Below are 21,586 nucleotides of genomic sequence, written 5' to 3'. Positions count from 1 at the left end.
ATGTTCCTCCACAATGAGCTTGATGCATTCTACACTTTTTGAAAAGATCCGTTGAATGATGTCATCCGCCCCGACTGCTTCAGGTACATCTGTACCCATGGTCAGTGTTGCAAATGTTAGAGTGAATTAGTGGAAAGCAACTAACCCAGATGGAAGGAAAGCAACGAACCCAGACCCCATCGCATCCACAGAACCTGTATGGACCCTATGGCAGGAACATTTGTGGACATCTTTAACCTCCCCGTACTCCATTCTGAGATTCCACCCTCATTAAACCAACTACTACCTGCCTGAGAAAGGTCAAGTAGCTTGCCTTAATAACTACCGTCCAGTGGCTCTGATATCTATCATCGTAAGTGCTTTGAGAGGCTGGTACATGGTGTACATTAACTCCTGCCTCCCAGATAGACTTGATCCACTACAATTTGTCTATCGTCTTAACAGATCCACAGCAGGCACTATTTTCCTGGCCTTACATTCCTCCCTGGAACATCTAGATAACAAGGACATTTTCACATCAGCTCCACCTTCAACACCATAATCTCAAACAAATTTATCTCCAAATCTTGGACCTAGGAATTAGCATCCTTTGACTTTAATCCATAGACCACAACCAGCGAGGATAGGTGACAAAGCATCCTCCATAATTCTCAAACCCTTACTATGCTGCTTATACACTCATAACTGTGCAAACAAATTCTGCTCTAACTCCATTTACAGGTTTGCAGATGGTACCGTTGTGGTGCACTGCATCCCAAATGATGGTGAGGTGGAGTACACGAAGGAGAGAAAACGTTGTGAGAAACAGATTCTTATCAACAACCTCCGCCTCATTGCCTGCAAGACGAAGGAGGTAGCTATTGACTTCAAGTAATTGCTCCAATCAGTATCAATGGTACTGTAATGGAGATGGTCAAGAGCTTCAAGGTGTAAATATGACTCTTACCAACTTCTATAGATGTACTGTACTCCTGAAACGTGTGGTACGTGCTTTTAAGATTTTATTTCTTCTACCCTTACCCGTCAGGCAGATGACGCTATGGCTGGGGTGAAAAGGGCCTTTGAATATGTTGTTTAAGAAGGAACTGCAGATGCTGGAAAATCGAAGGTAGACAAAAGTGCTGGAGAAATTCAGCGGGTGCAGCAGCATCTATGGAGCGAAGGAAATAGGCAACGTTTCGGGCCCGAAATGTTGCCCATTTCCTTCGCTCCATAGATGCTGCTGCACCCGCTGAGTTTCTCCAGCACTTTTGTCTACCTTTGAATATGTTGGCTGCTTTCGCAAGGTGTGATGTGTAGATGGAGTCGATAGTGGGTTGGTTGATCTATGCGGTGGATTGGGCTACATCCACAACTCTTGTGGTCTTGGGCAGAGCTGTTCCAAAACCATATTGTGGCGCATACCCAATAATAATAATAACCAAAAATCGACACAAAGTCACATGAACTAGTGATCAACCGTAATAAACAGCAGTAACTCTTAACAATTGGTTATCAGTAACAGTAAGCATAAATTTAATTACTTGGTTAATAGTTTACCACTAGCTGACAACATAATGACTATACATCACCAGTATACAACAATCAGGAGCATGGGAAAATGAGTGACCTGTCTGTCACTCCAGCTGGTCTACAATAAACCTTGTCCTCAACTCTAGTCACCTGCTTTGGCTCATCGAATAATAAAAAAACAGATGCTACTAACCACCCTTGAGCACTAATTACTCTGATAACATCCAGTCAAAACCAGCGTGAAAATATATATATATTTTTTTAAGAGGACATTGACACTAAGGAAATATTCTCCAGCTCTTAATCCTCAACATCTCCTCCACAGTAATCAGCATCATGGGTCATCGCACACAAACTGCAAAGGTAACTCAGCTCCCTTCCATCTCAGCAACGCTGCAGCCTGCTCCTCCGTTGCTCTGCAGTGTCCCAGGGTAATGGACCAGACACAGCCAGGTTGGTCAATAGTGAAGCTAGTTCCTGCACCCTTCCCTCCACAGCATCCCGCGACTCTGGATTCCTTTTGTCCCTTCAATTGATAATGGTTCCTTCAACCTATTATCCCCTCCAGATTTGAGATCAGAGGGTTCAGAAAGCACCACAGAGAGCAGTACAACCTGGAGCACACACACACACACACAGGGATTTCTCCAGAGATGCACGAACATTCAGTAATGTTCACCAGCTTGAATAAACGTACTTCCCACACACAGACTTGAGTTAAGGTTACATTGAAAAAGCAAATGTAGACAATAGTGCTGGAGTTAATCACTGCTTTTACAATTCCCATCCATCTCTCACTCAATGATTGCAGGCTGGAACAAATTAGATTGCATTAGTCTAGATGGCTTGGCTCTGACAGCAGTGGGCCACTGGGAACAAAATTCCTTCTTGTGTGTGGTCTCTTCCTGAACAGCACGCAAAGTGGGTTGGTTCATGGACATAAAAAGGTATAAATATGGTAACTTTCATTTATAGAGCCAATTTAATGTGGTAGAACCTCCAATTACTCATTCAACAGCATCTAGCATCAGATATGGAGAGCAGTTTCAATATTTGACAAATAACTTTGGTTGAAAAGGATCTTGAGGTAGGAAGAAGGGATACAGAGATAGAAAGGTCCACAGCACCAAAAAAGCAGGGAGATTTACGATCCAGTTGCCTTGGGAGTAATCACGCAGCGGCAGAACCCTGTTGGGCAGTCTTTTAAACAAGGGACAAACGTGAAGTTAAAAGCGACTATCAGCTATCAAGAGATACAAGTAACTGGCCCTGAAACGAGTCACTGTATGCAATTAGGAAAGTTTTGAATTTCAGTTGTGAGGCTGATTATGACGACCCACTTTCCAAATTTCTCCATCTCCCCTTCTCGTCTCAACACACCCCCCCTCCCTCCACTTTCCCAACTCTCTCCACACCAACCAGGCAACACATCCAAATGTTCTTCAGCTCTAATGCTCTGGGTTACAATTCAGCTGGCAGCAAACCCATGGGCATTTTACCTAAGGCACCATTCTATGTGCTAAGCTGATGACTAGGGGCATCACATCACATCACGCCCATCTACATCCAACATTTTCTTCTCTCGGAGGCCCAAAGGTCTGGAATTTCCTTTCCAAATCCTAGGGAATTAGGATTTTGGTAACAGGAGTGCAACCAATTGATAACAAATTGAGGAAAAACAGCAAATTGTCAAGGTACAAAGAAACTGGAGCTAATTATGGGGCGATTTTCTACTTCTACATTCACATAATACAACACATGTAGAGTGTGCAAGATAAAAGGTATAAAAATTAAACATCACAGCAGGTTTGGATTCAAGCTGAGAGCTGACAGATTTTTAGCATATAAGCACATTTTTGCTGCAATAATGCCTTTCAAATAGACGATAAAACAAAATCGCTCAATGGGTCTGGCAGCAAACAAAGAGGGAACGGACTGATGACATTTTGGGATGGGAGCCTTTTCAGACTGATGGAGTTGGGGAGAAGGCTAGAAATAGGGCAGTGGGGATGAGGCAAAGCCCGGCAAGTGGTCGGAGGATACGTGGGGGGGGGGGGGGGGGAATTGGCTGATGGATGCAGTAAGTGACAAAGGCTACAAGTGAAAAGGAGACACAAGAGTGTTGGATAAGGAAAGGGGAGGTGTAAGGGATAGATATCCATGGCAACGGGTGTGGTGGGAGAGGACAAATAAAAGGGAAACATGGGACTCAAATATATGGTCATTTAAAGGACGCCACATTGGGAGCACAGACAGCTTGTACCCCAGTCGTACTTCCAGATGAGAAACCCTAGCAGCCCTTTCAAATGAGACAGGCTCACATGCCTCCACCCCCACCCCATTTCTTTCACCATCTCCCATCACCCTGGACACCCTGCCCCTTTCCCCACACTGAACTCTCATTCAAAAAATCCATATTTCACTTTTATCCTCCTTCTTTCCACTTGTCCCCAATCCCACACCTCCCCACATCCCGCCATCCACCTTATATTTCAATCCTCCTCTTTCTTTATCTGACACCCTTTTGTCTCCTTTTCACCTCTGGCTTTTGTCACTCACTCTACTGGTTTTCCAGTCAACCCCCCCCCCCCCTTTCACCGGCATCCAGCTATCACTTGCCAGATTTGCCCCAACCACCATCACATTTTTCCACCAGTCTTCCCCCTACTCCAGTCTGAAGAAGGGGCCTGACCCAAAACTTCATCTGTTCTCTCCCCTCAAGATCCCAGCATGTGCAATCTCTGTCTCACCAAAAACAGGCTTATTAAATGAAGGTTAATAAATATTTAATAAATAAAGTACTCCATATTGAGGAATGCTATTGACTTGTGCAGTAGAGACCAGGGCGGTCACGGTGGAGCAGCGGTAGAGTTGCTGCCTTACAGCGAATGCAGCGCCAGAGACCCGAGTTCGATCCTGACTACGGGTGCTGTCTGTATGGAGTTTGTACGTTCTCCCCGTGATCTGCGTGGGTTTTCTCCGACATCTTCGGTTTCCTCCCACACTCTAAAGACGTACAGGTTTGTAGGTTAATTGGCTTGCTAAATGTAAAAATTGTCCCTGGTGGGTGTAGGATAGTGTTAATGTGCGGGGATCGCTGGTCAGCACGGACCTGGTGGGCCGAAGGGCCTGTTTCCGTGCTGTATCTCTAAACTAAATCATAACAGACGTGAATCAATTACGTTGTAGCCAAACACAACAGTCAACTTCGGTTTAAACTTCCACAAAGCAAAGCTAATATCACAGCTGAACACCTTTGTTTTACAGCCAGCAAAAACATGTACAATGTTCTACATATCATCACTGGATGCCTTGGTATTATCTGCATAATTTTTACAAGTACAAAATAATATTACCAATTCATTATTCATACAAGTTTACCGACACTTAGTTAAATGCAACATTCAATACAAAATCCCTCCCACAAATCTTCATTTAACAGTCATTGTATACCTTTCTATTTCTTTGACAACCTACTGAATAGCATTGTCATTTTGCCAATTACAAAATTGGACAGCTTTTTTTAAACCCATGTTGCTTTGGCACTGTAGTACTTACCCATCGCAAACCTCTCTGATTATTGCAATCAGTGGTTTTTTCTGCAAAGAAGAAAAAGTTTAAAAGTTACCAACCAACTCAAGCAAGTAACATTTCAGATCACATTCATCTTACAGCAGTTACACTAAATGTCCAATTCGTCAGCAACTCAAAGACACTGGAGTATTGGTTTTACTTACAAATGCCTATAAACATGAGGTTACATTTCTCAACTTTCTATAGAGGCAATTCCAGTAAACCACACATTCCCCCCCCCCCCCCACCCAAAAAAAAAACTTCAAATTTCACTTCCCGCATGCGATTTTGTTTATTCCCTACATCCATCCCTTTCCCCTACATCTTCCTCTTTCGTATATTAACAAAAAAGTTAGGAACACTCAGAAAATCATCCCCTTGATGCTGCCTGACCAGCTGGGTGCCTCAAATCCATTGTTTCTGCTCAAGATTGATTGCACCATCTGCAGTCTTGAGTCTCCAATCACGTAAATGTTTTTATTTCAGCTTTTTAAAACCTGCAGCTTTTTGCTCCACCCCACCCCTTCCATTTCCAGTTTGTAGAACAGGGAACATTTAAAAGTGTGATAAAAGATGAAGTAAACATGCAGAGTTGAATAGTGACACAGGAACAACTGGGGCAAAAGAAGATGTACATGCAATACGCAGACAATAGAGGGATGCACAATAAGAGAGACCAACAATAACAATGAGGAAGATTGGGGTGGGAACAGGAACCTGCAATCCAGCTGGATTTTCAAAGGTTCTTTGATAAGGCATGGTATAATAGGTGCATGAATAATGTCAGATAACAAGCCAGTGGACAGTCTGCAAAGGTATAGCCAGGTGGCTTTAGGATGGATAGCAGTAAAGTGCATCAATCATAGCGGAAAGTGTGAAGAGGGGCAGTGGTGTTCATGTAAGAGTCAGTGCTCGAATAACTGATGTCCACAATTTATATTAACGATTTGGATGACATATATCTGGATGACATTTTCTAAAGCTGCTGATGACACCAAATTGGGTGAAAAGCTGAAAATTATAGGGCATTAATAAGTTGCAGAACAGACCCACAATTTTAAAATTAAGTTCAACACAGATAAAGACAAGATAGGTATTTTGTAGAAGAAAGGTAATTTATTTTGCAGAGGTTGAACCCAGAGAAGAGTAAATTGGCCTGTTTCCACTTACACAATCTTTCGGCGACTGCCTGCACCCGTCATAGTCACAGCAGGTCGCCGAAAATGTTCAAATTGTGGAAAATCCGGCGTGACCAGAAAACGGTACGACTCTTTGGGCGACTACTCTCGACCATATAGGCGTCACCCGGGGTGGAAGATTGCAACCTTCACGTGGTCCGCCCTGTTTCGACTACTGCAATCAACTCGACGTGCACAAACAGAAGATCAAATAGAACAAGTTGTCCTACAACTTTAGGCTGTGCACGCCACACGAAAGAAGAAGAAGGTGTCACCCCGTGATCTGCGACCTGCTGCGACTATGAAGGGTGCCGGCAATCGCCGGAAAAAAAAATCGCGCAAGTGGCTCAGGCCCTGAAGGGAACAAAGGAAGTACAAAACCAATCACTAGCAGTTGCACTGCTGATTTGAAAGGTTGTTAAAAAGGAAGCAAATTCCACATTCAGATTTACATCTGGAGGAAAATAACCCAAGAGTAGAGAAATTGTGCTAAACACAAAATCAAAACCTGGTTAGCTGGTTTGTAATTAAAAAAATAAATATGATAGCAGTAAAGAGGGTGCAGAAAGTATTTACAAGGACAATAGAGGTGCAAGTAATATCGGGAAAATATGAATATACCGGGTCATATAGGTCTTTAAAGCAGCTGAAAGTTTACCTGGTAGAGGTCCACAACATTATGGAAGCTTTGTTCAAGTTGTTATTAGAGAGAATGCTTCCAAGTGGGAAAGGGGTGACTGAAGGCCATCAATATAAAACCAGTCACCAAGAAATCCATAAGTAAAATTAAGAAGAAACTCTCATCCACAGCATGGTGAGAATGTTGAACTCACTCCTAGAGAGCGGCTGAAGCAAGTAGTATAAAAACACTTAAGGGCACAAATATGTTACCACAGAATATAGGATATTAATGCTGATAAAAATGACCAAGAAAACTGATACTAGTTTGAGCAAACAACGAGCACAAATAGTCAATCCTACATAATATATGAATTTGAAGCACCAGTTATTTTGCCCACTGTTTCCATTTATAGTTTCTCCTGGGGCCTTATTGGGGGAGCTGCAATTGCATGCAGCTTCTGAGCACTTATCATGCAAAGTGTAGTTTGCGGAGGAAAGAAGTGTCTTTGCCTGGGGTTACCAAAGCACTTTATTATGAGAATCTTCCCTTACATAATGCCTATGGTTTTGGGAGGCTGATTGTTAGAGATCAGTTACTGGAGTTTGACCACATTCTCATTATTGCTCCATCCGAAGACAGCAAATGAACTACGACTGACTTTTCTGATCCGACAGTTCTCATCTTTTTGATTCATATTCATAACTTCATTTAGTCCCCATAGGCTGAAGAACCATGTTAGATTATCACTGCTAGAAAGCAAAATAAAAACTGTAGGCGGTGGAAATATAAAATAAAACAGAATGTTATAAATACTCAGGTGGTCAGGCAACAGTTATGCTGAGCAAAAAAAAGTTATTACAGGTTGATGACCTGTTAAACTTGAAAGGCAGTGTGATTTAGCAATGAGTCATGGGAGATATAATATGTTGATTCAAAAGATGAGATATTGCTCAAGCACCTGAGCACCAAACATAATCTTCCAATGAACAACTTCTTCTTTAACGCAAGCAAAATCAAAGTGCTGGAGGAACTCAGTGGGTTAGGTATCTGCACAGGGAACAGACACATGGTTCAGGATCTTCTTCAGCTCTTTTTGCTGAAGAAGTTCGCGTAAGTGGCTCGGGGGGGGTGGGGGGACATGATGATTCAGCGCGATGATTGGAGGAGGGAGGTGTCGGTCAGAGGCAGATGTAGGGGGGTGGGACTGAGGATAGAGCGCGGTGATTGGAGGAGGGAGATGTCCTGGTGGAGCAAAGATCATAGAGCGGAGCTTAAAACGGCCCGTTCGCGGGGCCTTTCATTGCCCGGCCTGGCGCGGCTTAAAATCGGCTGCTGGGTCTTCCATCGCCCCGCGGTCAAATTGCTGCGTAGAGGCGATCAAGGCTCCCGATGTTGAAGCCCTCGCCGGGTGATGGAAGATCCCACGGCAAGTTTTAACCTCTCTCGGATGCCGCTCTGATCCCCATCACTGGCTGACAGTGGCCCACCTGAACCTCATCAGCTTACTCCCTAGAAAACCCTGGCATTCCAGCCACAGGGGAGAAATGAAGGGGTGAGAGAAGAAGCATGAGAGAAAGAGGAAGAAAAATAAGGGAGAGGAAGGGAGAGAAAGCGGTACACCATCCTGCTAGGTTCGAGGAAGACTGAGCCACTGGGATTAACCCGAGGCCACCAGTGCCACCGACGCCTCCCTCCTCCAATCATTGCACTGAATCATCATGTTCCCCCCCCCACCCCCCAATGCCTGCTGACTGACATCTCTCTTGTCCAATCGGCACCCTCGATCGTCAGTCCCATCCCCACTGTCTCGTGGAAAGCAGAGATATTTAATAGATTTTTTTCTCACCGAATTTCAAAATCCGGATTACAAAACGTGGGGGGTAGTCAAGACTGATCTGCCAGGAAGAAGTCTCAGACAGCCAATGCCTCTTCCTGCCTACAGACAATGAGGTACTGTGCCCACAGAGGCAAAGACTGAGCTGTCAGGATGAGCCAGAGACTGCCAACGCTTCCTCTAGAGGCAAGAGTGAACTGCAGAGAGAAGCCAGAGATCACTACATCTCCTCCTTCTAGACAAAGACTGAGCTCCCGGGACAAGTCGGAGATTGCCAGCATTACCGTATATGCTCCATGACAACAAGGGACAATGCCCCCGTGCGGTCTTGGACTTCCTGGTCAATGTCAATAAAACATATCACAAGTTCATTCCATTGCAAGCGTCGGTGTGGTCTTTGCTGAATCCTGCGTCATCCCCGATACCACACTCACCTTCATGGTCCATCTCTAACTGTTCCCTTCCTTGATTTCATCTCCATAGCGGAGCACAGGTTGGTAACCAGTACCCATTACAAACTCACAGAACCCTGTAGCAAACCTAATTGTGCACCCACCAATCTTAAATCCTGCAAAATAATCCATTCCCACCTTTCCTATGGCTGCATTTTACCTATTCTGACGGATTAGAATAATCTAACTAGAATATTCTATGGATTACACTTTTCATATTAGTGCTACCAAAAAGTTTTTTTTTTGCAAAATATGGGTTCCCCTCAACCATACCTGCTCCATTCTACTCTCACTCCCTCGTCCCCTACCCAGAAGAACTGTGACCTGTGAGGGACTGGGGAGGGAGGGGGGTGCCTATAGGTTTGGGCCTTTTATTATAAAATATCATATGACGACATTTGGGGACATTACATAGAGATCAAAGTGCAGGTATCTTAACGCCGCAGGGTACAAGCTATCCTTGAAGTACACAGTCATGGTGAGCAGTATAACAATTTTAACTGCAAAAGTTAAGCATGCATGGGAAGTCTATGTTCAAATCTGAGACGAATAGATTTTTGGCACAGGAGAGTTAAGGGATATGGAGAATGGCAGAGCAGCAATGGTGCAGTGGACAAGTAGATATTAACAAATTAATAGGCCAAGCAGATGCATGGGGCCCATCCAGGCTTGCTTATTCCCAATCCTTAAAATTATAGCAGTAACAAAACAGGATTTCATTTTCATTTGACACCAAAGTCAATGGATGGTAACCAGCAGCACATGCCCTAGATCAGGGTTTTGAAGATAGTGCATCAGCTTGGCCAAATTATCCAACTCAGAGGTTTGAAATAACAATGTTGGTTTAAACCATCAGGCCAGACAACATGTTCAAAAGGGAACTGCAGATGCTGGAATATCGAAGGTACACAAAATTGCTGGGGAAACTCAGCGGGTGCAGCAGCATCTATGGAGCGAAGGAAATAGGCGACGTTTCGGGCCGAAACCCTTCTTCAGACTGATGGGGGGTGGGGGGGGGAAGAAAGAAGGAAAAGGGGAGGAGGAGGAGGAGCCCGAGGGCGGGCGGATGGGAGGAGACAGCTAGAGGGTTAAGGAAGGGGAGGAGACAGCAAGGGCTAGCCAAATTGGGAGAATTCAATGTTAATGCCATAAGGACGCAAGGTCCCCAGACGGAATATGAGGTGCTGTTCCTCCAATTTCCGCTGTTGCTCACTCTGGCAATGGAGGAGACCCAGGACAGAGAGGTCGGATTGGGAATGGGGGGGGGAGTTGAAGTGCTGAGCCACCGGGAGTTCAGGTAGGTTATTGCGGACTGAGCGGAGGTGTTCGGCGAAACGATCGCCCAACCTACGCTTGGTCTCACCGATGTAAATCAGCTGACATCTAGAGCAGCGGATGCAGTAGATGAGGTTGGAGGAGATACAGGTGAACCTTTGTCGCACCTGGAACGACTGCTTGGGACCTTGAATGGAGTCGAGGGGGGAGGTGAAGGGACAGGTGTTGCATTTCTTGCGGATGCAACGGAAAGTGCCCGGGGAGGGGGTGGTGCGGGAGGGAAGGGAAGAATTGACGAGGGAGTTGCGGAGGGAGCGGTCTTTGCGGAAGGCAGACATGGGGGGAGATGGGAAGATGTGGCGAGTGGTGGGGTCATGTTGGAGGTGGCGGAAATGGCGGAGGATTATGTGTTGTATTTGCCGGCTGGTGGGGTGAAAGGTGAGGACCAGAGGGACTCTGCCCTTGTTGCGTGTGCGGGGATGGGGAGAGAGAGCAGTGTTACAGGGTATGGATGAGACCCTGGTGTGAGCCTCATCTATGGTGGCGGAGGGGAATCCCCGTTCCCTGAAGAACGAGGAAATTTCCGATGCCCTGGTATGAAATGTCTCATCCTGGGAACAGATGCGGCGTAGGCGGAGGAATTGGGAGTAGGGGATGGAGTCTTTACAGGGGGCAGGGTGGGAAGACGTGTAGTCCAGATAGCCATGTGAGTCAGTGGGTTTGTAATGTATGTCGGTCAGGAGTCTGTCCCCTGCGATGGAGATGGTGAGGTCAAGGAATGGTAGGGAAGTGTCGGAAATCGTCCAGGTGTATTGGAGTGCCGGATGGAAGTTGGTGGTGAAGTGGATGAAGTCAGTCAGTTGTGTGTAGGTGCAGGAGGTGGCACCAAAGCAGTCGTCAATGTAACGGAGGTAGAGGTCGGGGATGGGGCCCTGGTACGTCTCGAACAAGGATTGTTCAACGTACCCGACAAAGAGGCAGGCGTAGCTGGGGCCCATGCGTGTGCCCATAGCTACGCCTTGTGTTTGGAGGAAATGGGAGGAGTCAAATGTAAAGTTGTTGAGGGTGAGGACCAACTCCGCTAAGCGGAGGAGAGTGTCAGTGGCTGGGTATAGGTTGCTCCTCTGGTCGAGGAAGAACCGGAGGGCTCCGAGGCCATCCTGGTGGGGGATGGAGGTGTAGAGTGACCGGACATCCATGGTGAAGATGAGGGGGTGAGGGCCCAGAGAGTGGAATGCGTGGAGGCGGCGGAGAGTGTCTGAGGTGTCTAGAACAAAGGTGGGGAGGGATTTGACCAAGGGGGATAGGATGGAGTCAAGGTATGTGGAGATGAGTTCGGTGGGGCACGAACACGCAGAGACAATGGGTCTGCTGGGAGAGCCGGGTTTGTGGATTTTGGGGAGAAGGTAAAAACGGGCCGTGCGGGGCTGGGGAACGATGAGGTTGGAAGCTTGGTCAGGTAGGGCGTGGGAATTGATGAAGTCGGTGATGGTGCTAGAAATGGTGGCCTGGTGCTCGTCAGTGGGGTCATGGTCCAAGGGTAAGTAGGAGGAGGTGTCCGAGAGTTTGCGCGTGGCATCAGCTTTGTAGAGATCGGCGCGCCAGACTACCACGGCACCTCCCTTGTCGGCTGGTTTGATGACCCAATCTGGGTTTTTGCGGAGTGATTCGATGGCAGTGCGTTCAGAGGGGGAAAGATTAGAGTGAGACAGGGGAGTGGAGAAGTTGAGGCGGTTGACGTCGCGGCGGCAGTTCTGAATGAAGAGTTCCAGAGCCGGGACTTTATGAGGGGGGCTCCACGAGGAGGGGGTGCGTTGGAGACGGGAAAAGGGGTCATCATTGGGGGGCGAGGACTCCTTCCCATGGAAGTGCGCTGTGAGGCGGAGACGACGGTAGAAGCGCTCCAAGTCATGGTGGGCGCGGAACTCATTGAGATGGGGACGGAGGGGGACAAAGGTAAGACCTCTGCTGAGGACAGACTGTTGGGTGGGGGAGAGGGGGAGGTCGGGGGGGATGGTGAACACCCGGCAGGGGTGGGAGTTGGGGCCAGAGGAAGGCAGGTGGGTAGACTGGGGACAGGGGCGATGTGTGCGGGGGGGGGGGTTGTGGGTGTTGGAGGAGTGGTGGGTGGTCAGGGGGTGGGGGGGAGAGAGGGCTGTAATGTGGGTGGGGAAGAGCGGGGGTGACATGGTTGGGGGGGGATGGGGGAGGGTCAGTGGAGCAGCCACTGAGGTTGGCAAGGCTGGGCAGACGGGCGCTAGGACCCGGTGGAGTTAAGTCCAGGAGAGTGGGAGTAAGCAGCGTGGAGGCTGCAGGCCCAGTGCAGAGTCCAGGCTCCAGGTAAGGCGACGGCTGTGGGTTGCTGGAGGGGGGTGGAGTGGCGCGGGTCACCGGACCCGATGGTCGGAGTCCAGTGGCGCGGGTCAACGGACCCGATGGTCGGAGTCCAGTGGCGCGGGTCAACGGACCCGATGGTCGGAGTCGAGTGGCGCGGGTCACCGGACCCGATGGTCGGAGTCCAGTGGTGGTTGAGTCGGGGTCCGCGGGCGATGCGTGGGTGGTCCCGGTGGGCGGAAGGTCGGCGGCGAGATGAATCGGGTGCGTTGCGGCAGCCATGTTGAGAGAGCCCCGGTTCGGCGGCGATGTCGGGTAGTTCGGGTCGGGCGGTGATGTCGGAGGAATCGGCGATGGGGAGGGAGTCCAAGTTACCGTAGAGGCTGCGAGGCTGGGCGTCATCGGTCGGCAGGTGAGGGTCGTCGGCGGCATCGATGTGGAGGTCGGTGAAGGCGGCGTCCCGGTGAGTATGGAAGTCGCTCCTAGTGGCCAAGATGGCGTCGCGGGACTCGGGCAGGCGATGCGGGCCAGAGTTGGGGCCCGGAGTCTGCGGGCGGTCGAGTCGCGGAGTGTAGGCGTCGGGAGCGGCCTGGAGTCGGGATAATTTAAGTTCCTTGGTGGAATTAAGGTAGGCCAGGAATTTTTTATTAAAGAGGTGGATCTTCCGGCGGATGAAATACAGCTGGGGTCCGTTGCAGGTCTGGGTTAGTGAGGCCTGAAGTACAAGGAGTGTCGATGTGAGGTCCTGTTGGTGCCGGCGCATCGCGACCAGGGTGGATCTCAGTGCCCGGTTGGAGAATTGCTGGTATGCCGGTGGATAGCCAGTCGGTACCGATGGTCCGGTTGGGGTCCGAACTGGGAGGTAGGGAACTGGAGCTGGAAGCCGTGGGGTGTGAGATGGAGGCGCAGGCAGGCCCCGAGGAAGCAAATGTGGCTGTGGTATCGAGTCTGGGTAAGGGTATGGTCGTACAGTTGGAGGGCAGGGGGGATCACAGAAGGTGTGCAGTTAGAGAGGAGGTTGTGAAACTGTCTCCGGAGAGAGGAGGAGAACTTCTTCAAAGTAGGCATACCTTGAGGAGATATCGCAGTGGAGTAGACAAAGTGTTCAAAAGGGAACTGCAGATGCTGGAATATCAAAGGTACACAAAATTGCTGGGGATACTCAGCGGGTGCAGCAGCATCTATGGAGCGAAGGAAATAGGCGACGTTTCGGGCCGAAACCCTTCTTCAGACTGATGGGGGGTGGGGGGGGGGGGAGAAAGAAGGAAAAGGGGAGGAGGAGGAGGAGCCCGAGGGCGGGCGGATGGGAGGGTGGGAGGAGACAGCTAGAGGGTTAAGGAAGGGGAGGAGACAGCAAGGGCTAGCCAAATTGGGAGAATTCAATGTTAATGCCATAAGGACGCAAGGTCCCCAGACGGAATATGAGGTGCTGTTCCTCCAATTTCCGCTGTTGCTCACTCTGGCAATGGAGGAGACCCAGGACAGAGAGGTCGGATTGGGAATGGGGGGGGGGAGTTGAAGTGCTGAGCCACCGGGAGTTCAGGTAGGTTATTGCGGACTGAGCGGAGGTGTTCGGCGAAACGATCGCCCAACCTACGTTTGGTCTAGATGTTGGCCAGACAACATCTTTGGAGAAAATGGAGAGGTGACATTTTGGGTCAGGACTTTTCTTCAGACTGAAGTTATTCCAGCACTTTGTGTCTATCAGTGATTTGGAAACAAGCCTGAAGTCTTCCTAATCTGTCAACTCTTCACTGGTGGATGAGTATCATAAGAACCAAATATCCTATAATTAAAGGCAAATATAAAGAAAATACAAGATTCAGCTAGTCACCAGCACGTAATATCAGCATCTTCATGTCCCAATTTGTCTTCAGTTTGTCGTTAAAGTGAGTAGAATTAAAGAATGCATTAAGAGAGGGAAACATGGATTTTTATGGAGTTTTAAAAAATACATTGCAACATCTCAAAGCATGACACAGGAGTATAATCGGACGAAAATTTGCAACAATTGGACAGATGGTCAGAACTTTAATTCACAGGTTCACATTGTTTAATTAAAAAAAAAATTCATCAGCAGAGATTTGATGTCACATAGACAAAGTGACGTTCCAGCAGGTGTGGGGATAACAAGAGTCCAATGTGTTGGATTAACATTTTGCAGTCAAATATTCTGGTTGATAGCCTGATTAAGCCGTCAAATTAAGATCTTAATTAATATGAAAGAAAGTCCCTCAACAGTAGTTGGCAAATGTACTGAGTGATACGGACTGTCATTCAACCAAGCTGCCATTAGAAGAAATATTTTGACCAAACAGAACTTTACAGTACAGAAAGAAAGTTACAACTGCCCCGCATAGCACATCTCACCTGTTGCACAATGGCACACATGGGGAACCAGCAAGGAATTTTGACATTGACCTTGTCCCAATCAAGGAGGCTCTGTCCTACATTTATCACAATACACCCACCTCTCTGTCTAACTGCCCCCCCCCCCCCCGCCCCCCCCCCCCCACATCCAACATTCTCTCTCCTACAACACCTGTCCAATAATGTCCTCATCTCACAGCTCTACAGTGTGACTCTGGTTGTCCAACACTCCACCCTTGTGCCTGCTCTGTCAGTAATCAAAAATACAAAACACTGGTTTAACTCAGGGGGTCAGGCAGCATCTGCTGAGGGAATAAACAGATGATAGAACATTTTCTATGTTTCTTCTATGATATTATTGGGACCCTTCTTCAGAGTCAAGGAGGACTCTCTCTAACTTCTACAGGTGCACAGTAGAGAGCATGGTGACCGGTTGCATCATGGCTTGGTTCAGCAACTTGAGCGCCCAGGAGCGGAAAAGACTACAAAAAGTAGTAAACACTGCCCAGTCCATCATCGGCTCTGACCTCCCTTCCATCGAGGGGATCTATCGCAGTAGCTGCCTCAAAAAGGCTGGCCGTATCATCAAGGACCCACACCATCCTGGCCACACACTCATCTCCCCGCTACCTTCTGGTAGAAGGTACAGGAGCCTGAAGACTGCAACGACCAGATTCAGGAATAGCTACTTCCCCACAGCCATCAGGCTATTAAACTTGGCTCGGACTCTGAACATTAATAGCCCATTATCTGTTTATTTGCATTTTATCAGTTTATTTATTCATATGTGTATATATTTATATAATGCTATATGGACACACTGATCTGTTCTGTAGTCATGCGTACTATGTTCTGTTGTACTGAAGCAAAGCAAGAATTTCATTGACCTATCAGGGACACATGACAATAAACTCTCTTGAATCTTGAATCTTGATTGACCCGCTGAGATCGTATAGCCTTTTGTGTTTTTTCCCCTCAAGGTTCCAGCATCTGCAGTTTCTTGGATCCCTCTGTAATTACCCTGGTTTATCCCAGCAGTTCCACTGTGGAAATGTCCAGAGTGGTTTTTGACAAACAAGCAAAAAAATGCAGTTACTGAAAATCCAAAATAAGAAGAGAAAATGCTAGAAATATTCAACAGTTCAGGTAGCCTGTATGATGATAGATGTCAGTGTTCTTTCCCCATGACACAGCTTCCACATCACAAGATCTCTGCTCAGCACCACAGCCACTCACCTGGTCTATTTCGATCAGCTGGGCATTAGCTCCTGGCCATTCGATTGCCACCTTCACAATGTCTGACGGGGGTGGCATTGGGAACAGACCGTCCAGCAACTCTTCTACTGCAACTCAAAGAGACCGACCAGCATGGGGACACATTGGGAGCTCAAATCTGTGCAAAAATAATTTGGAATTAAAAATCTACCAAAATTAAGTACATTTTTCAACTGTTCACACCTTAACCACACCAAATCAGAAGATTGCAGTTGTCTCCACATAAGTGGAGTTTGCAAACCTCAGTAGGGGTGCCGTATTGAATCGACTGAAAGCTCCCGGGCCACTATCCAGTTCTACCTGCAGCCACTAGGTGTATTGATGTGGCCCAACCGATAAAACACCAACAGAGAAATTATTCACCAGCACACTTGGCCAGGGTTACACTATAAAATTCTATAACACAGAAGGCCATTCAGCCCATCATGCCTGTGCCACGCTTTTGAAATAGCCATCATTTTAAAATGGCCTCTCACTCCTGTTCTTCATTTAGAACCGTGTAATTTTACCTCATCAATTATCCTTCATCCAACTGTTCACGGCACTCCCGCAAGAAATAGTAAATACAACCAACTCACTGATGCTACCTTCTGAAATTAATGACAATTAATAAATCAATAGTTTCAAATCAGTGGTTAAGACATGCATCAAATGAACACATTTCTAGGCCTCTACATAGAAACATAGAAAGTAGGTGCGAGAGTAGACCACCAGGTCCGTCGAGCCCGCACCGCCATTCGCTCATGGCTGAACACTAAACAGACACACTTACCCACAAACAGTAGACACAAGACACAGAACACAAGACACTACCCTCCCCTTTATACCGCTATCACCCCTCTCCACCCCAAGAACCTCGTGATCTCCTGGGGGAGGCAAAAAACCGGATAAAAACCCAGGTCCAATTCGGGAAAAAAATCCGGGAAATTCCTCTCCGACCCCAATCCAGGCGATCGACACTTGTCCAGGAGATCACTCAGGTCTTACTATACTAACCATACCTAGGTCCATATCCCTGCCCTCTCCCCGTAGCCCCTTATCCCCTTGGCAGCTAAAAAACCATCTATTTTAGTCTTAAATATATTTAAAGTTTCTGCTTCCACTGCTCCCTGGGGCAGTGAATTCCATAAATTAACCACCCTCTGGGTGAAGAAGTTCTTCCTCATCTCAGTTTTAAAAGAGCCCCCCCTTATTCTGCAACTATGTCCCCTAGTTCTAGTTTCCCCTACTTGCAATGAGGAGATTCAAGTAGCAAAAATGTTTATGAAAAACTTATGGAAAAGTATTAGAAAGGAAAAGGGTTACAAGAAATAAAGATACTTGCGCTCCATGAATGTATTCACTGGGTTGAGTCATACACAAATCATGCCGAGAGCAATGCACAGTTGCCCAATTTATCAGGAGGGTTGACACAAAATACTGGAGTAACTCAGCGGGACAGGCAGCATTTCTGGAGAGAAGGGATTGATGACGTTTCAGGTCAAAACCCTTCTTCAGAAGGGTTGGCAGTCTACACTTACAGGAATTACTTTTCTTGGATGATGGAACTGCACGCTGGACACCAGAATCCCTCCCTGCTCAAATGATATCAAAATCAAAGTCAAAGTCAAAGTATCCTTTATTGTCATTCAGACCTTTCGGTCTGAACAAAGTTTTGTGCCTGCAGTCACACATATAATAAAAATAACAAAACAACACAATAAACACAAATTTAACATCCACCACAGTGAGTTCACCAGACACCTCCTCACTGTGATGGAAGGCAAAAGTCTTAAAGTCTTTATCTCTTCCCTCCTTGTTCTCCCTCTGCGCTGAGGTGATCCAGGCCTCCGATTTTCCGCGAACGGGCCGGTTCAAACTCCGCGGCCCGGGGTGGTCGAAGCTGTCGCCCTCCAGTCCAGCGGACGAAGCTGTTGTTGCGGGAACCAACCTGTGACCTGCGAGCTCCCAACGATGTCATCCACTGGGCCCGCGGGGAACGCCGCCACAGCTCCAAGCCGCGCCGCCGCCTCAGCTGCGAAGTCGGGTCTGCTGCCGGAACGCCGCCACAGCCCCGAGGCCACCAGCTCCGCCATTAGGCCTCAGCGCAGACGGAGACGGGGTACACAACAAGAAAAAGTCGCATCCCCCCCCTAAGGAAGAGACTAAAACCCTGTTTCTACCACCCCCCCCCCCCCACACACACACACACACACTTACACAACCTAATAAACTAAATTTAGCTAAAACAGACAAAAGAAAACAATAACAAAAAAACAAAACAAACGGACTACAGGCGAGCCGCAGCTGCCAGGCAGCGCCACCACTTCCGGTCTCCAGATTTATGCTGCATTCAGATAGCCTAGTTTGTGCTTCTGAATGCACTCTTGTGCTTTCCCAAGAGACAGCCTAAGCCACAGCGACTATTTCATATACCAAGTACATACCACAAGTTTAAGAGTGGGTTCTTTCATCAAAACATTCTAGATGTTGAGACCACATTGGGATTTCATTAACAAATGGACAGCGTAGCCAACCAGAACCTTTTCCCCCCAGAATGGAGATGTCAAAGACTGGCGGGCATGGCTTTAATGTGAAAGGTGCAATGAGTAGGGCAAGTTTTTTTTTTAAACATAGAGGGTAATGGGCACATGAGACCCGCTGCAGAGAGGTGATGGCAGATATGATAGTACTGTTTAAAAGTTTCTAGGTAGGCACATAGATATGCATGGAATGGAGGGATTATGGATCATGTGCAGACAGAGGAGATTAGTTTAGTCATGTTTGGCACAAACATCGAGTCAAAGGCCTGTTTTTCTGCTGTACTTTTCTAAATTCTAAATGTCATCACGTCTTCCTTGTAATGTACAATTTAACACATGCGTTAGGTCAAGATACAATAAATGCATTAATGATAGTCATCAAGTCCCAATAGTAACAACAAGCTTTCAGTACATGGATTGAGAAGCAACGGCTTGCATTTATATAACATCTGACAGGATCTCAGAATAAAACCATGTCCTGATTTGCACTTTTAAAATATTGTCACAGTTGGATTGTAGGTCAAGAGTAGAGCACAAAACAAGTGTGATAAAAACCAGATTATCCACTTTAGTGACGATAGTTAACTAATAAACATTGTCCTGGTCATCAAAGAATTCTCTTGCAGCAGTTTCAATCATACCAGAGAATCCTTTACATTCACCTATTGAGAGTCTTTATCAACAGGTTTGTCCTCATTAGAAAGGATTTAACAGTGCAAAACCCTGCCATACTACCTCACAGTTAAGTGGTATACCTGCTCCTGCATGGATCACCAGTAGCTTCTGATAGTAAAACTTCACTGGGCGAGAGTTTCAAACAGCACAATAAGGATGCTGAAAACAAGCACTGGTGCACCAGCCCCAACCTGCACTTTTCATACATTTTTTTATACATGGTTTTATACACTTCTATAAGATCACCCTTCTGCCTCTAGTGTCCAAGGGAATAAAGTCCGAGTTTGCCCAACTTCTCCCTATAGCTCAGGCCTGAGTCCTGACAATTTCCTTGTATATCTTCACTATAGTCTTTCCAGCTAAATGGCATCTATCCTGTAGCAGGGTTAGTAAAACTGAACACAATGTTCCAAAAGCAACCTCACCAACGTCTTGTACAACTAACATAACATCCCATCTTCTGCACTCAATACCCGACTGATGAAGGTCAATGTACTGGAAAACCTTTCTCACCTCCCTATCAAGCTGCAACACCACTTTCAAGGAATTATGTTCTTGTATTCCAAGATACCTCTGCTCTGCACTATGCCCAGGGGTCCTGCAGTTTATTGTGATGGCCCCGTCCTGGTTCAACTACTAAAACTGCAACACTTCACACATCCAAATTAAACTCCATTAGCCATTCCTTGGTCCACTTGCCAAGCAGATCACAATCCCGCTGTAATTCATGCCTTCTTCACTGTCTACAATACTACCAATTTTATCTTTATCAGTCTGAAGAAGGGTCTCGACCCAAAACAGTATCCATTTTTTCTCTCCAGAGGTGCTGCCTATCCTGCCGAGTTACTCCAGTATTTAGTGTCCATCTTCGGTTTAAACCAGCATCTGCAGTTCCTTCTTACACTACCAATTTTAGTGTCATCTACAAATTTGCCAACCATGGCTCGCAGATTCACATTCAAATTATTATACAGGTAACAACAGCAACGGGTCCCGCACTGATTCACGAGGCACACCCCACTAGTCAGAGGCCTCCAGTCTGAAAAACAACCATCCACCACCAGTCTCTGCTTCCTACCCTGAAGCTAATTCTGTATGCAGTTAGCTAGCTCTCCCTGGATCCCATGCAATTTAACCTTCCAGAGTAGCCTATCACAAGGAACCTTAAAGGCCTTGCCGAAGTCCATATGGACCACATCTACAACGCTAACCTCATCACCTTCTTGGTTACTTCTTCTCAAAACTCAAATTTGTGAGTCATGATCTCCCAGGTGCATAACCATGCTATTCATCCCAAACCAGCTTTTTCCAAATGCATGTGTATTTAATCCCTCAGAATTCCATTTATAGAACACTTATAAATGTATTTTGTAATTCGTACACCCTATTTGCAAGTTTAAAAATGTCTGGTCCATTTCCTTTTGTACCCAAACATCCTCATTGTCAAGAGACCTTGGTCAAAAGTCCTGGAAATCTATTCAAAATCTCAAGTTTTACCAAGGGGCGGGAACCTTAGGCATACCACAAAGACACTAATAAAGAACAGAGCAGCTCCCACCACAGGATCTTCATCCAAAATAGTTTTCCTCTTCATGTCCACAGATACTAGCATTTATTAAAAGATGATTGATGCACTGTTTGAAACCCCAAAGCACTAATTGAAAACAATATTTGAAGTAATGCAATTCCAAGAGGAAGGAAGAGATTATTTGTAAAATTCTAGTAATGTTGTATCCCTAGGATAGAGTTTCAGGATCCTAAGCAGAGACAGGTTCATCAAATATTAAACACACTGCAAACTTGCCATGATTTATCACATTGTTCCCTGCTCTCCCCTACACCCACTCCATCCAACTACGTACAGATAGAAGACTGCATCTCCCAGGATATGGAATCACTGACAAATTGTGCTATGCCAAATGCACCTCATTTCCAACTTTGCTGTATATTTTATCTTCAGAGCT

General features: G+C 46.7%; 1 protein-coding gene across 4 annotated transcripts in view; it reads right to left on the bottom strand.

The window, feature by feature from the left end:
• The window catches only part of elmo2 (engulfment and cell motility 2), a 130,488-nt gene that overhangs the window by 64,477 nt on the left and 44,425 nt on the right, over positions 1–21,586 (bottom strand). For all 4 annotated transcript variants that reach the window (XM_033042032.1, XM_033042034.1, XM_033042033.1 and 1 more), the window contains exons 2-3: positions 16,387–16,543; positions 5,071–5,111 (exon numbers count right to left, since the gene is read on the bottom strand). In XM_033042032.1, coding sequence (XP_032897923.1) covers positions 5,071–5,111; positions 16,387–16,464 — 119 coding nt within the window. In that variant the 5' untranslated portion in view covers positions 16,465–16,543. The remainder of the gene's footprint in view (positions 1–5,070; positions 5,112–16,386; positions 16,544–21,586) is intronic.

Source organism: Amblyraja radiata, chromosome 23 (genome assembly GCF_010909765.2).
Source record: "Amblyraja radiata isolate CabotCenter1 chromosome 23, sAmbRad1.1.pri, whole genome shotgun sequence".
Taxonomy (NCBI): domain Eukaryota; kingdom Metazoa; phylum Chordata; class Chondrichthyes; order Rajiformes; family Rajidae; genus Amblyraja; species Amblyraja radiata.
Note: the sequence above shows the minus strand (reverse complement) of the source record. Positions and strands in the feature narration are given on the sequence as shown.